General features: G+C 41.2%; 1 protein-coding gene across 2 annotated transcripts in view; it reads left to right on the forward strand.

Annotated features, from left to right (window-relative positions):
• si:ch73-335l21.1 (insulin receptor substrate 1-B) overlaps nt 1–14764 on the forward strand; it is a 34858-nt gene extending 20094 nt beyond the window's left edge. The window contains exon 3 of one of the 2 annotated variants that reach the window (XM_027031348.3): nt 1042–12535. In XM_027031348.3, the coding sequence (XP_026887149.2) occupies nt 1042–1058 (17 nt within the window). In that variant the 3' untranslated portion in view covers nt 1059–12535. The other variant, XM_027031349.3, reaches the window with a different exon arrangement.
• Nucleotides 14765–16298: the final 1534 nt, after the last annotated feature.

Below are 16298 nucleotides of genomic sequence, written 5' to 3' on the forward strand. Positions count from 1 at the left end.
GAGATGGGTGTCTTGTCACGGTGTAATAACAGTCCAAAATGATGTAATTTTCACAGTGTAATAACAGTACAAAATTATCATGGTTTCAGCTATCATGGCGATAACTGACAGTTTAAATGAACACAAGTGCAAGTCTTTGAAGAATGCCATGTTTAACATGTTTACTAATTAAAGCCAAAACACCAACTGATCTGCCAAACAGGGTTTTATTAAATTATACCAAGTCAAGAGGTAAAGGCAGATTGTGGGGAAAAGTCCTGTATTTTTGATCACACTAAAATCATGATAAATTACATTATTTCCACTGTGAGGAAATGTGTGTGAACTGAACAAAAAAAAAAAAAAAAGGACAGAGAGAAAGACCACGACCAGCTTCATTAACTTTAGTTTGACAGCATAACAACCCCACGGCATCTTGTGCTGATGGCAAATAGGCAGGATGCATGGGACTTCAATACCGTCTCTGTTTTCTCCAACTTAGTCGTCTCAGAAAGACAGGCATGCACAGAAGAACGTGTGGAGCTTTTTAATTCAAAAGCTTTCAAGTGACAGCAGTAATGTGGGAGGCTAGGCTTTTCTGTGTGGATGTAATGATATGTTACATCAAGAGATGGAATCAAGTTAAACACTTAAATGCACTGTCCATTATTTCTGCTTGTTTACACTAAATTTCACACTTTGAATTGATTTGAACTGAATTGGCCTACTGTGGGTATTTTGGTGTGTCTGTATATATATCTGTGTGCAGGTTTGGAGGGTTATTTAAAAATATATTCTGTTACTACTGATTACCTATTAAAAATGAATCTGTAACCTAATTCAAATTACTTTCTGTAATTTATGAAGTACTTAACCCACTGACTAGATATCAGAACACTGGTCCCCTACAGTGCCAGCCAGTATGGCCACCAACAAGCTCTCACATTTTCTGGTATTTTCTGGTGTTCTCTGGTGTTGTCTGGTATTCTCTTTGTGGAGACTGATGAGCAACCCAGCAGATGTTGTCTGAATGTTGTCCACATAACCATGTCCCTTCCCCAGCAGTCCAGCACAGCTGAGGAGGCCTGAACTGCAGAACACGCGGCACTACACTCCTGTCCAGCTGGTGGGCTCCACGAGAGCAAAGTTCTTCATAGCAAACCTGGGGAACTTTGTTAGAATGATTGTTCTGAATGTTCTAGTTCTCGCAGTAGGAGAACATGGACTCATCTATTTAAACATTTTGCCAAAGACAGTCCTTTCGTTAGAAACTGCATAGCATGCTGGGTTCTTCACCCGCACCACATTATAACTAGAGTGTAAGCAGTTTATGATCTGATAATAGCTGCGCAACATAAGAAGAGGAAAATTTTAGTTAACATGTACAAAGCGATATGAAGCAAATAGCGCAATCCTATGTTAACATTGCTGTTGCAGTGCAAGTCGTCATAGGAATTGTTCACTTGTTTAGAACTATTAACAAAAGGGTTCAATTGTAATCATGCCAGCAATCACCATATCTTTAAAATGGACCAGTTTTCTAATTACTGCCTTTTTCCTGTATTTTTAATGGAGTTCAGTTACTTTTTTGGAACCTGATACATAATGCCATTACATGTGTTGCATTATTACAAACCCCTGTATGTGTGTCAGTTTGGAGAGTGTGCTGTGTACTGTTTACTGTCCCTGTCTCGTGCTACAATTGAAGACACTTTGTCAAATCCCCAATTATGAGAACCTAAACACAGTGTGTTAATGCGAATTACATAATTTGTCCTTCCCAGTGTACTATTAGACTAGTACTTGTCTGCTGTCAATATTGTCAGATTAACATTGAGATAGTCACATGGTAATATAAAAATATGTGAATGTATGCTCCTCAGTATATGCGCAAATGAATACTGGTCTTCATGTGTCACTGTGTGTTTACATAGCATTCCCTCTTTCTCTACATGTCTCTATGTCCCAGGTTGTTAAAATGTGATTTTTTTAAAAATGCCTTAAAGTGTTTTGTGGTTTCCTTCAAAGGCTTTTCAGTGCTGTAAAAATGCCAAGTATTGAGTGTTCATCTGTTTAAAGAGGGCAATGATTTACAACCTGCAGCCCTAACCACAATCCTGCTCAGCCCTGCCCCTCCCTGGCATTGCTTATTGGCTTACTCTATCAGTCTTCTCATCTGCCAGCTCTGTCATTCCATTTGTCCATTTGCCCGATCGCTTGCTCAGCACAAGTGAGCATGGCATGGTGGGTTTGAGCATCAGCATATACAGGTACAATACAGCAGGTGGAAGGACTGTGTGTGTGGTTATTGTGCCGCATTTAATAAATATTTGTTTCTTTGATTACGTTGTGTGAGCGTGCATGCATGGGTGTGTGTTGGTGCATGTGCGTGTTTGTGTGTGTGAGAGAGAGAGTGCATGCATGTGTTTGTGCATGCATGCGTGCATGGATGAGGGTGTGGGTGCAGGTGCGTACATGTGTGTGCAAGCATCTGTGTGAGAATTGCATCAGTGCCCTGAGGTATTCTTTTGTCGCTTAATCTCTCATTTACTGCAGTGTGAGATGGGAAATGGGAGGATTTTAAATCAAATGGAAAGATTACTTAATCCCCTTTTAGAGAAAGAAAGGGAGATTTATTGTACTGCATCCTGTAGTAATCCTGTAAGTTTGGAAATGTCAGTTGACAGGTCATTGAGAGTCTCTCCTCTCAAATATTCCTCCATACATTGTTTTGTTCATTATGGAAACCTTGGACACTTCCGTCCTGTTGACTTGTCTGTGGCCAAATTGATTCAGTTTCGACAGACTAAGGGCTGAGCTAACTTTCACTCTCACACCATCACACAGCGAGACACAATGGCCACCAGTGTACAGAACAGGCTTGTAGAGGTGGCATAACTCACTGTGACGGACTGTTTTAGCAAATACTGGGGATAACAGCAAATATTGAGCAAAGGGAAGAAAGCAGAAATGAGTGATGGAGGAAGAGAGAAAACGAGAGTGAGAAAGAAAGGGAGGGGATAGCAAGAACTTTGGTTTCTCCTTGCTTGTGCGGCAGTGGAGTTAGGAAACGCATGGTTGCTGTAGCAATGCATATAAGCACGCCGCTCTCCTTTCTTGCAGAGTCTGTCTCTCGTGCTCTCCTTGCCTGCCTCCTTCACCCTTGTGTTTCCCCGGTAACTCACTCCAGTCATTCTCCTCTCTTCCTTCCGTTTGAGTTTGTCTCACTAGGAAATCTATTTTTAAAGTCTTTTGGCCTCTTTTTTTCTTCCTTTATTCTCCCCATCCATTTTTATTTTCTGCCATTCCTGTGCTCACCCATGTTCTGCTGAGCTCGCTGGGAGAGGATCAGCACTGCTAGTGCATGGGAGTACTGATGTGACCAGTCACCCACTGCATCTCAGGGGTTCATACTGACTGTGCTGTGTTTGGTGTGTGTGGTTTTGCTCTGTGGACCGAATGTTAGTGTAACTGCCATGCTTACCTGAGAGATTTCCTCCTACGTCTCAGATCTGTGTGTTTTAACATGTGTGAGTGCTTGTGTGTGTGTGTGTGTGTGTTTTTGTGTATGCAGCAGTAAGAGCAGACCCAACAGGCCTCATAGTAGTCAAGGTGAGGTAAAGAGGAAAGAAAGATGGACAGATAAGAGTGTGAGGCTGGGGATGGGCATGTAGCCACATGCTCTTATTTTCTGCTGGCAGGTGGAGGCGACATTAGTGTGTTGATGGTCCAGCATGTGTGTATATGTCTGTGTTTGTGTGGGTATGAAGTTAACCTTCCACAGTGGGTACATGTGTTCTAACACCAGAGTCAAATACATCAGAAAAACATTAGAAATCACCTAGGTCATAATTCCTCTTTATTCCTCTTCTGTCTCTCTCATCCTTTCTTATTTTCACTACTCGTTCACTACTACTTTTGCTCTCTGTTTCTGTTCATATAATCTTAAGCATTTTCATTGTGTTCATATGTTTTTACCATTTAGGAATGGATCCAAAAATGTACTTTTCTACTCATATCTTTGATTTGCATGTTTGTAGCTAGCAGTGTAGAGAACAGCTGCATTTGGTCCCTAATTTTACTTCATTCCCCTCCTTTTGCAACTCCTGTTGTTGCTAAACTTCTCTATTTCTGTGGAGTTACACAATTCTCATCAGCCCTTCACAATCTCCCATCCCCCAATGCCACCAACACATGTACGTACACACACACACACACACACACACACACACACACAACCCCCCCAAGCCTCCAAGCCAGGACCCTCTCTTGAGATATTTTATCCAGAGATCAGATCTCCCTGCACTCACACACAGGCACATATGGGCACACATTTTCTTTTGTGCAGACTACACAAACACATGGTTATATGTAATGCTGCGAGACACATCAGATTCTCAAGATATACACGATTGTACCAAGGCAAAGTCCTGCATCAAGGCAAAGTCCTGCCTTAACATCCTGTCAGTCTACAGGAAACTTTTAATATAGTAACTGGAAATATAATGTGCTTACCTCTTTTTAACTTGGTAAAATAATTACTAAATGTTGTAAACTAAAGTTTAAGTGCTCTCTTGCAGACTAAAGCTGTCTGTAACCTGTTTTACATAATTTTTTAGGGTTGCTGCTGGCTGTGTCTTCGTGACCTTATCAGAAGTGCAGTTCCCTTTCATGAATCTAAAAATATCACCTTGTAATATCCAGTTTAGAAAAACAGTAGACCGCATTTCCAGGTGATAAGGAGAGACTTAGAATGCTGTTATAGCCCATGTTCTCTGTGCCATTTGAACTTACTCTAAGAGAGATCCAGAGGATGTTGCCATGCTGAGGAGTATTGTACAGACAGAATTTAGGTTTGAGTCCCAGTTGTGCCACGTGTCAGAGGTGTTCAGTATGGCAAGGGTGGCGAATCATATAATGTCAGTTCCTGGGTAAAGAGCTTATGGCATCCAGAGAGCAAAGCCTTATTATATGCAACTGAGGAGGCATTTCTAACACAGCCAGTGTGCATGCATGTGTGTACGTACATATATATATGTGCGTGTGTGTGTTTGCATGTATACATACATGTGAGTGAGAGAGGGAGAGAGAGAAAAAGACTGAGAAGACAGAGAGAGAGAGGGGGGAAGGAGAGAGAGAGACAGAGAGAAGCAGAAAGAGAGAGGAAATTGAGTACACAGAAGTTGCTGAAAATTGAGAGGGAGTACAGTGTCTAGTAATAGGGCAGGCCCGACATGCACTACAGATCAACACACGTACAATAAAGCCTCTGAACCTCACCAGGCAGTTTTTTTTTCACCTTAAGTGGCTTTGATCTAGTTATGCTCACATGCATGGCCATACATTGAGTGTGTGGTGGTGTATGTGTGTGTGTATGTTTGACACAAGTAGATAGATAGAGAGAGAGAAAGAGAAAGACGGAGAGACAGACAGAGAATGTGTACATATACATGTAATCTGTGAAACAGGAGTGCTTTGTGTGTGTGTGTGTGTGTGTGTGTGTGTGTGTACTCTGTATACCATGTATGTTCTGTGAATCCTTGTATATGTTCTATGAATCCCTCTGGGCGGTACTGGTTAAATCTTGTCAGAGTCAGATAAAAGAACACCCTGAACCAGAGGCTGAGTTGCGTAACACACACTTACATTGAATCAACCAGAACTGCCTTTACCTACCATTAGCTTCTGTTCATAGAAGCCTCCTAACTCCATTCATTCACTTTATGACTACATGTCTGTGGTTTTTACTATTTCTAATAAAGGACCGATAAGAAGCCTTTGTGCTGGAAAGTTAAATGAACTTGTTTTTAACATGCAGCACAGTGCTCAATAGATTTACAGTAATGACAATCTGATCTCATCGAAAAGGTCCTGGCTGCCTTCACTGGTTAAATAGCTGGAAAGAGGAGGCGAGTGCTATGGGACTGGAGTCCTGCAGTTATAAAGACACCATTAGTAAATGGGCCTGCATCTTTTGGCAGGCCCATTTACTAATAGACAGAACGTCTCTGAGGCTGCATAGCTGGTAAACTGCACTAGCCAAACCAAGGTCTGTGTTCCCTCTGGATAAGGCCTGTGTTTTTCTCTGTTGGAGGAGACACTCTCTAACCCAACTCTTTAATATGTACCTCCTCAAAAGAGAAGGCCAAACCCCACTCACAGAAGCATAAAAACAACAGCAACAAAAACCCTTTTACAAACACAACTTACCTGACGTGAGCTGAATCACTTGTGATAGAATGGGGAAGCCACTGAGCTGTACAGTGGTGTGGCCCTTCAGGACTGAGCAGGTACGGCACAGCTCTGAGCTACGGTCGTTCCATGGTGGTTTTTCTTATTGACTTTTTTTCTCCAGTCTCCCATTCTTATCAGTGTCCTGCCTTGCCATACATAGAAGAGGTGCGTCTGTTTAGTGTTGTGTGTGTTAGTGTTGTGCATCTGTGTACACAGATGCGCTTTCGGTGCATGACATGGCGTCTTTTTGTTTCTGAGAATGCCATGGTGTCTGTGTTGCTCTGGTGCTAGGTTAAAAACAGCAGTGATACTCTGACATGCTTTATGAGGTGTCTTGACCGGATCTTCTACAATTACCTCTCTCTTACTCTCTCGCACAGATGTACGCAAGGGCGCAATCTTTCTCTCACTCTTTAAGCAGCACTTTTATTTTCTTATGTGTTGAGCTTTATATGCCTCACACCCCAACAGAAAACTGAATGGGAAAAAGACCTGAATTTGCAGTTTCTAAGGGAGGGAAGAGAGAGAGTGAGACCAATAGAAGAGTGGATTTTCCGATCTTCTCATCTTATTCCTCATTCACTTAGGGCACAGGCAAAAGAAAGACTCTTTTTTGCTGTGCATGAATAAATATTTGCAGTGTTGGTTGTTGTTGGTTGTACTGTGTGTGTGTGTTTGTGTGTGTGTGTGTGTGTGTGGTTCTGACCAAATGCACTACTGTGTGGTGTTGTCACAGAAGTGCTTTGCTGTCAGTCAGGGGACTAAAGTTATAGACAGCAACTGCACCACTTGTATTGGAGGAGGGGTGAGAGGCTCACTAGACCCTATTCAGGTTTAATGTGTGAACTGGCATTTCATTACAGTTTGTTCGCATGTGTATGTGTGTACGCACTGTGTGAATGACCCAAACAGAAACATCTCTGCTAAGCACCTATTTAGCATAAGGATGTCAAACAGTACTTGCACTTTGGGGTCAGGCCTTGCGAAATTCTCTCAGTGCCTTAAGCAACAGCCATCACAGATCTGCTGACTGCAACAATGCCGGAGAGCGACGCTGAATGACACACGGGCTTCCCTGAGGTGCAGAGCTGAGTCTGCTCCTGTCGGTGTAGTGCAGCCACACCACGCAGGCGTGTGAAGCCCCTGGCTGCTCACACTCCTTCTACTGACAAACGACAGGGTTTCTGACACTCTCAGTCAGCTGCACTCTGAGACAGAGTGAAATCAAGTTTGAAAAATGTTTCCCCCAAAAAACAAAGCTATGGAATATTTTTAAGTATTTTATATATTTATATATATATTAAATATCTTGAACTGATCATTTTATTGAATGATGGCAAAGCATTAAGATAAGATTCATTTAAATACTGTCCATTCAAGCTGGGGAGAATGAGTGTTTTATGTGTATTTGTGTGCTCAATATTTTTGTAAGTGTATTTAAGTGTGTAACTTATGTTTTCGTAAAGTACTTGCCAGAATGTGGTGGAACTGCTCAAGTGACAAAAGACAAATGAATCAACCAAGATCTATATGCTTATGTATGTGTTTCTAGGTATGCATGTCAGTGTGGGTGTTTTCAAACGTTCTATGCTTGATATACATCTACTGATGTATACGTTAGTGCTTCTGTGTGTGTGCGCGTGCATGATTGTGGTACATGTGTAGAAAGTTCTTAAGCTTTTTTTGCACCATTGACTTAATCCCAGGACATGCCAAATTAGCTAGCAACCTGACACACACACACACACATTTTAAATACACTCACTCTTTATTTTATATAATTAAATACAAATACCATATACATGCTCAGATGCTCTTCTAAACTTGTTCTGGTATTCTTTCCATCATCTCAATTTTACACACACAGTTAATGGTAACTTTAAACTCTTTATTAATCTCTCCATATTTCTCCTGCTGTCTTCCTTTTTCTCTGTCTCTCTGTATCTCCCTCTCTCTTTCTCCCTTCTTCCCTGCTCCTGAACTCTCCTGTTTGAAAGTCCCTGTATTGCTAGGGTGTGGCATATAGCCTATACACACTGACAACCTTGAGGGTGAAAGGGAGTGTCAATGATATAGTATTAGCCCAGAAAGGGTATACCTCTCACTTTGTCTCTGCTCTTTCTACCTCTCGATCCCTCTCACTCTCTCTGTCTCACACAAAAACTCAGAGCATTACAATATGATAAAGCCATCTTAAGTAATTGAGAGGCAGAATCTGACAGACTGATTAAACATGTCACAAACCAGAGACACAGACTCTTACACATACACACAACCAGACATTTATAGCTAAAGCAAAAATTATAAATCAGCAATCGTGCATATAGTGAAAGTGAGAGACAAAGACAAACTGAGAGAAATGGCTCCCAGAGGCATTGTTAAATTGATCAGTGCAGAGATGGAGAAACACATGAAGAAATGAGAGATGGATGAAGGGACAGACAGAAAGAGAGATTGCTATCCTGTATTTCATTACTGCTCTTAAATGAAGAATTCCATCCTACTGTCACAGCAGAAGCAGATTGTCTGTGTGTGAGAGACAGTTTTTAAGTTTTTGCATCAGACCATCTCTTTATCTGACATGGGTATCTGAGGTTCACATGGGTATTGGCAGCAAGACGTGTGTGTGTGTGTGCGCGTGCATGTATGTGTGTGTCTGTGTGTGTGAGAGAGACAGAGCATGCTGATGTCTTTTCTGTCTCCTCTTGTGATTATTTGTGAGGCTTGGTAAGTTGCTGTGTTCTGGATAGCACAGTTTGTTCTGGGGTACTAAATATAGCGTCATACAAGAGGTGGTGGGGGGACTGTTTTTACAAATGGAGCACAGGGCGAGGAAATTCAGGCAGACAAGCAGAGAACATTGGTCAATTTTCAGTTCATCATGACCATTTTATTCACCCTATTTCAGGCTTGATTGATTTGTTTTTCTTCCTTACTGAGTTGCTTCATAGGTAATAGGCTTTTTAAAGTTTCCCCTTCATATGGTCATATGGTCAAATTATGAATATGGTCAAATACACTGCCTGGCCAAAAAAAAAGGTCACCACCTGGATTTAACCAAGCAAATAGGTAAGAGGATAATTGTGCTCCATTGGATAATTACTGCATGGGTGATTATGTTTCAGCTGGCAACAAGTTATTTAACCCTAAGTGATGCAGTGAGTAGCTTCTCATTTGTTAAACAACCATGTCAAAAGACACATCCTGTGGTCGTGGAAAAGATGTTAATCTGTTTCAGAAGGGTCAAATTATTGGCATGCATCAAGTAGAGAAAACATGTAAGGAGATTGCTGAAACTGCTAAAATCGGGTTAAGAACTGTCCAATGCATTATTCAAAAGTGGAAGGACAGTGAGGAAACATCATCTTCGAGGAAGCAATGTGGTCAGAAAAAATCTTGAATGATCGTGATTGGCGATCACTTAAACGTGTGGTGAAATGAAATTGTAGAAAAACAACAGTAGAACTCAGGGATATGTTTAATAGTGAAAGTAAGAGCATTTCTACATGCACAATGTGACGGGAACTCAAGGGATTGAGACTAAACAGCTGTGTAGCCTTAAGAAAACCACTTGTCAGTGAGGCTAACTGTCAAAAACAGCTTCAATTTGCTAGGGAGCATAAAGATTGGACTCTGGAGCAATGGAAGACGGTCATGTGGTCTGATGAGTCCAGATTTACCCTGTTCCAGAGTGATGGGCACATCAGGATAAGAAGAGAGGCGGCTAAAGTGATGCACCCATCAGGCCTAGTGCCTACTGTACAAGCCTGTAGGGGCAGTGCTATGATCTGGGGTTGCTGCAGTTGGTCAGGTCTAGGTTCAGCAACGTTATGTGCCCAAAGAATGAGGTCAGCTGACTACCTGTATATACTGAATGACCAGGTTATTCCATCAATGGATTTTTTCTTCCCATATTCCAAGAAGACAATGCCAGGATTAATTGGGCTCAAATTGTGAAAGAGTGGTTCAGGGAGCATGAGACATCATTTTCACACATGGATTGGCCACCACAGAGTCCAGACCTGAGCCCCATTGAGAATCTTTGGGATGTGCTGGAGAAGGCTTTGCACAATGGTCCAAATCTCCCATCATCAATACAAGATCTTGGGGAAAAATTAATGCAACTCTGGACAGAAATAAATGATGTGACATTGCAGAAGCTTGCGGAAATGATGCCACAGCAAACGCGTGCCGTAATCAAAGCTAAAGGCGGTCCAACGAAATATTAGTGTGTGTGACCTTTTTTTTTGGCCAGGCAGTGTAATTTTATGTTTGTTATCAATCAATCTTTCTGTGGTATTGTAACAGTGTAAACGGTTCAGTCAGTGTGTGTTCTGTAAATTCTGCCAGAATACTACTGCCAAATTCTGCACCCGATTTATTGCTAAATCAGTACATGCCCAACTGCTGGAGCTAGTGAGCTGGCTCATCCATCATCTACATCATTATGTGGGATCATGCTCTGCTTGTGGTGCTGGATGCCTGACTTCACTCAGATGAGCTGACATACATAAACCATCACAAACCATTGTTGTATTCCTCCATAGTATTCCTTCTCCGAATGCTCAACCTTGGTCTGAATGCAGGGGTGAGGGTTAAGACCCATGGCTTCTTGGAGACAAGAGACTGCAAGTCGAGCTTGGTATTGGCAGGTTCCTCGTAAAAACACTATGAATGTGTTCACACATGGTAACACTATATATGGTGAGAAAATCAGCAATGATCAGTTTGATGGAGAGCTTTAAACTGCAATGTAGTGACATGATCACTGTGTGATTCGATGATATGACTGCAGTTGAGATTTCATGACGTAAATGTATTAATGGCTAACCACTGATGGATGGAAGTCAGACCAGGTTTTTAATGCATCTTTTTTCCCCACCAATGTTTAAAAATGAGTAAACAGCACTGCATTAGGAGGAATCAGAGCTATAGCTCTGTCTGCAAGCAGGTGGCATCATTTCCCAATCTGCCAGAATGTTCCCAATCCCCCACAATGTTTCTAAACCCTCAGAATATTCCCAGACCCCAGAATGTTCCCAATCCCCCAGTGTTCCCAATCCCCCAGAATATTTTTAAACCCCCAGAATGTTGCCAGTACCCCAGAATATTCTGAATCCCCCAGAATGTTCCCAATCCCCCTGAGTGTTCCCAATTCCCCAGAATGTTTCTAACCCTCCCAGAATGTTCCCAATACCCCAAATTGTTCCCCAACCCCCAGAATGTTCCCAATCTCCGAAAATGTTCCCAAATTCCCAGAATGTTCCCAGTCCCCCAGCATGTTCTCAATCACCCAGAATGTTGCCAATCCCCCAGAAGAGCAGACAGCTCTCACTACCCTGCAGCTTTGTTTGCATGTTTTGGAATCACTCTCACCAACAGCAGCTCAATAATGAGAGAAAATAGTAGGATATTAGTCACAGGAAAAGATGGAGGAGTGTAGAGGTGAATTGAGCTCTGCTCTTTGTTTTATAGGTGACATTTAATAATAATCAATTCAGGGTGGCCATGCGTCATTATAATTTGGAATGGTAACTACATTTTCAGTCAGTGTGGATTTTGTTTGTGCTGAAATATCATGTTTAGTGGGCCGTTGCTGACGCACACAAACTCAGACACACACACACACACACACACACACACACACACACACACACACACACACACACACACACACACACAGAGCAAGTACACTGTTATGCCTGGCAATCAGCTATATGTGTCTAAAAGTTGTATTCTTTCTATCTCTCTTGTGCAAAGGTTTTCAAAAGCACACAAGCACATTCTCAATCGAACCCACACTCTCGCTTACAAGGTTACTGCATGTCATCTTGGCCATTTGCCTTTATCTTTATAGACACTTAACCCTCTTTAAATTAAAGAAGCCATGAGAAAATGTCACAGTGCAGTTATACACAGTCCCACAGACAGAAGAAAATGCATTGGATGCTTCGTATTGATTTCCATAATACAGTAGTGCTCACATTACAGCTGAATGATCGTGTTATGTGAGGTCAGTGTGGCTCCTGTGCTTGACACAAAATCTTTACTTTTCCTGATGGCAGATTCACTACAGACCAGATGCTCATCTATGAGCCCACAAAACACCACTGATCTCAGTACATTTTACATTAGCAGACTCATAGATGGTGGGTTGACTCAAGTTTCACTACATGTACTCCGTATTATACAAAGCTCTTTTATTGACCTTCCGTAAAAGAAAGAACTCCCCAAAATTATGACAGGTCTAATATTTGCTTAGAGTGTTGCATTCTCTTTTTCTGAAACCCCAAATCTCACTAAAATATATTTCTCCCATCTTTTTTCAGAATGTTGATCTCTTGGCCTGGTACTTTGGAACTCTGGGAAACGAAGTCCAGGAGCCCCCCTGCACACTGCCAGTGCAACTGCCAGAACAGAAACTGGGATATGGCAGTGTGGCGTGTACACGCACAACATCCATGACGCCACTCAAGCACTTTTGAAAGAGACAATTAAAAAATCTCTGTTAATAAATCTCTGTTTTTATTTTGACTTATTGCAGCAACCAATAGGAACAAGTGCCAAAAGAGTAGAGTGCAAGAACTCTCCCTGCTGCCTAGATTGTTTTTTTCTGTAACAAGCAAGCACTGTAGCCAATCAGAGGACAGTAAGAAGAATGCTTGTTAGCCTGGAGCCAATGAGATCCAAGATTCAGATGCTTGGACATTTGGAGTCAAATATTCACAAAAGGATTCAAACAAACAATGGCTGAACAAGAAGATCACAGTACACAATATACATAATTGAAGATCACAGTTCACAGTATACATAATTTGCAAAAAGTGCCTATTCTTTATGAAAAAAATACCTTGATTTAACTGAATAGCTGACTTAAGTTTTCAAAGAAAGGCTTTTATTGCTTAGTGTTGGAATTGATGTAAATAGAACTGAAGTGAAAGATTGAATGATGATAATGATGAAGAAGATGTAATAATGATCTTAAAGTAGTCTGTGATGTGATTTTTAGTTAATTAGCAAAGCAGTCTTTCTGTAAGCCTCAATATTCCAATCTGTTCCACTACTGACTGTCTTTCTGCTTATTCTGTTCTTTGTCTTATTCCTGTTTCTTTTTTCTTTTCTTGTCTTTAAATGTTTCAGCTATGCAGTAGTACTTCAGTGCCTGTCCCCCCCCCCCCCCCCCCATCCTCTGCTCATACTAGCATAAAAGATAGCGTATAACAAAATGGGCTATTTTTACATGTACTCCTGAGGTGGGAGGTTTCTCTGTGATGGTACCTGCTGTTATTTACCTCATATGGCATGTAAGCATGCTAACGCTTGCAGTCACAGTACACAGTGGACTGTACCAGTTATGCTTCAGATGGAAATATGAAGGACACTGCAAATTCTATAGAGTGTGTTGGATGTTGCCTTTCACACTGATCTGAGACCATTTTTGTTTTTCTGTTAAGGATCAAGGTAAGGATTAGTGTAGGTGTAGCTGGCCCTACATTAATGTAAAAGGGCAAGATCTACCTGGGCTATAACACCACTCCTCACCCCAACTCCAGTTTTCATACACTCAAAGGCAAAGAGTGAAAAGGTTAGACTCTGAATGCAAGGAATTCTCCTGATTTTGATTTCCCATGTTCATGATTTATGATAACTTTTTTTATTCCTCTGTCATTCTCAACCTTACTCCTCGTTTTAACAATGGTTAGTGTGTGTGTGTGGGGGGGTGCTTCTCATTCTGTACTGTCCCAGCACTGGCCAAGCCCATGTTTGCCTGGAAACAGTGCATAACAAATAACCTTTATTGCATCCAGATTGGGGCTGCCTGCATCAGCATAGAAAGACCCTGCTTTGTAATCTAGAGGTAGAGCAGGCAACCCCAGTGGCCCTGGGAGGGTCCCATAGCCTTTACACAGGCACACATCACAGCCATGGTGCACATGCACTCCAGAACATACCTCATGCCTTATACTGGTGCAGTTCATCCAGGGCACTCATGCCATAAACAGTCATGGTTGAGAGTGGGTTCTTCTTGCCTTCTTGTCTCATGAATTTCAGGAAGATTTGAATTCAGTAAAGTAGAACTAAAACTAACTGTATATTTGTCCCTGCACAGTACTAGCTATATCTGTCAAGATGGCATGCAGTCAGGAGGCTCTGTTGAAGTCTACACCAGCATGTCATCTGCCATTATATGCATTGCCCAGCCATTGAGATATTTATGAGGGAAGTTTTTCAGAACCAAACTGTGAATGCAATTTTACCACTCGAGTCTTTGAAAGAATCCAGATGAGGCAACAGCACCATCTCCCTCAAGAGTGTGTTCATAAAGGAATACAGAGTATAACAGATAATGCATTTGATATTGATGATGTAAGATTATATATGTATTTTTGAGAGGGTGGGATCATTCTCACAGTTCTTGCTGCTGTTCTTACTACAATATTTTGTGTTAGGGGAGTAGAACTTACCAACAGGTTTCTTCTTATGTGCTAAACTTTTGTTTCTGTAATTCATGTCACGTTGCTTGAAAAAATAAACGGCAGTGTGATGCTAACGTTTTTAATGTTCTTTTCAAAAAATAAAAAAAATATTGGAAACATGGTGATTTTACAGTGGCTCACAGTCAGCTATTTTGAAGTCAGAGCCATACAAGGAGGTGGAGAGTTGCTCCAGTCTTAGCACGGTGACACAGAACAAACCAGGGTCAAAACCAGCAAAAATAAATAAATAACACCAAAAGCATTTATGCTCATTTATATGAGTATAAAGTTGGGGCAACTTGAACTTCCCTGATCTGATTAGCATCTAATGCAAAAGGGGCTTTGTTTAAAAAGAGACATAAGTATAGCTTACCCAGCATGCACTGTAAAACGACTTGTCCCAAGCACAAATCAGTATTAATTTTATGTAATACAACATGTTTACATTGTGGTGACACTTTTAGCAGTAGACTTTAGTCAAGTAAAAGGTTCAGTGTTAAGTTTTTATTGATTGATTGAAGTAATAGCACTAATGGATTTTCAAGCAATATGACCCGAAATATGAACCCAAGAAATATGACCCAGTCTAATGTACAACAGTTGAAAGTTAGGCTGATTGACAATTCCAATTCTGTGATAAATGAGAATCCTTTAGTTTATTATCAGTCTTTCACTCACTCAGTATGACTGATTTTCTCTCTCTCTCTCTCTCTCTCTCTCTCTCTCTCTCTCTCTCTCTCTCTCTCTCTCTCTCTCTCTCTCTCTCTCTCTCTCTCTCTATGGAAGTGATGACATGTCCTTATGCAGCCACCAAAATACACAAAACATTCATTATGCTACGTGTATGCGTGTGTGGTGTCTGGTGGCAGATGGTGTACTAACCACAGAGATAAATCTGTATTATGTCTATGGCTGTAACAGTATCTCAGGTGAACAGCATACTCAATGACCAGGAATGACGCGATACACACCTGGACCATGTTTACACGCCGCCTTTTTTTCCATAAAGTGTGGTAATCTGGTCAGGGCCTATTTTTTGAGGGAGAGAAAGTACATTACCAGTATGAATCATATTTAAAAAATGAACAAATATTAGATTAAAGCACAATTTTATACACCATATACATACACAAAACGGCACCCTGTAACATTGCACCGCATGTACTGCTGTACAGCAGCAGTACAGCATCACAGCAGTAGTGTGCAAAAAATCAAACTTGTTATACACCTAGTGTATACTTAATCCAAACACCTGCAGGCACAGAAACATGGATCTGGCAGTATTCTATCTCTGACCTGTTTTTACACACAGGTGTCTCTGGCTCTTATTCCAGTTTCTGGTCTATAAGGTGCCATAAGGAGCCCGGGGCCTCTGGATAGACATGTGTAGATGCTTTTTGATGTTAGGCACTTAGTCTACATCACACAAGCTCTAGATTGTAACTATTCTTACAAGTTGATGTTGGAACTGTTCCTCTTAGGAAGATTGCAATCTAACCTTGTAGAAGAAAACAGAACTAGCGTCAGATCCAATCAGTATGAAAAGAACAGAGGGAAACCTTATTTAAAATATCAGAATTTTAGTCTAATGTTTACAGAGTTTTATAC

The sequence above is a fragment of the Electrophorus electricus genome, chromosome 13 (assembly GCF_041902795.1).
Source record: "Electrophorus electricus isolate QZ-2024a chromosome 13, ASM4190279v1, whole genome shotgun sequence".
Lineage (NCBI taxonomy): Eukaryota > Metazoa > Chordata > Actinopteri > Gymnotiformes > Gymnotidae > Electrophorus > Electrophorus electricus.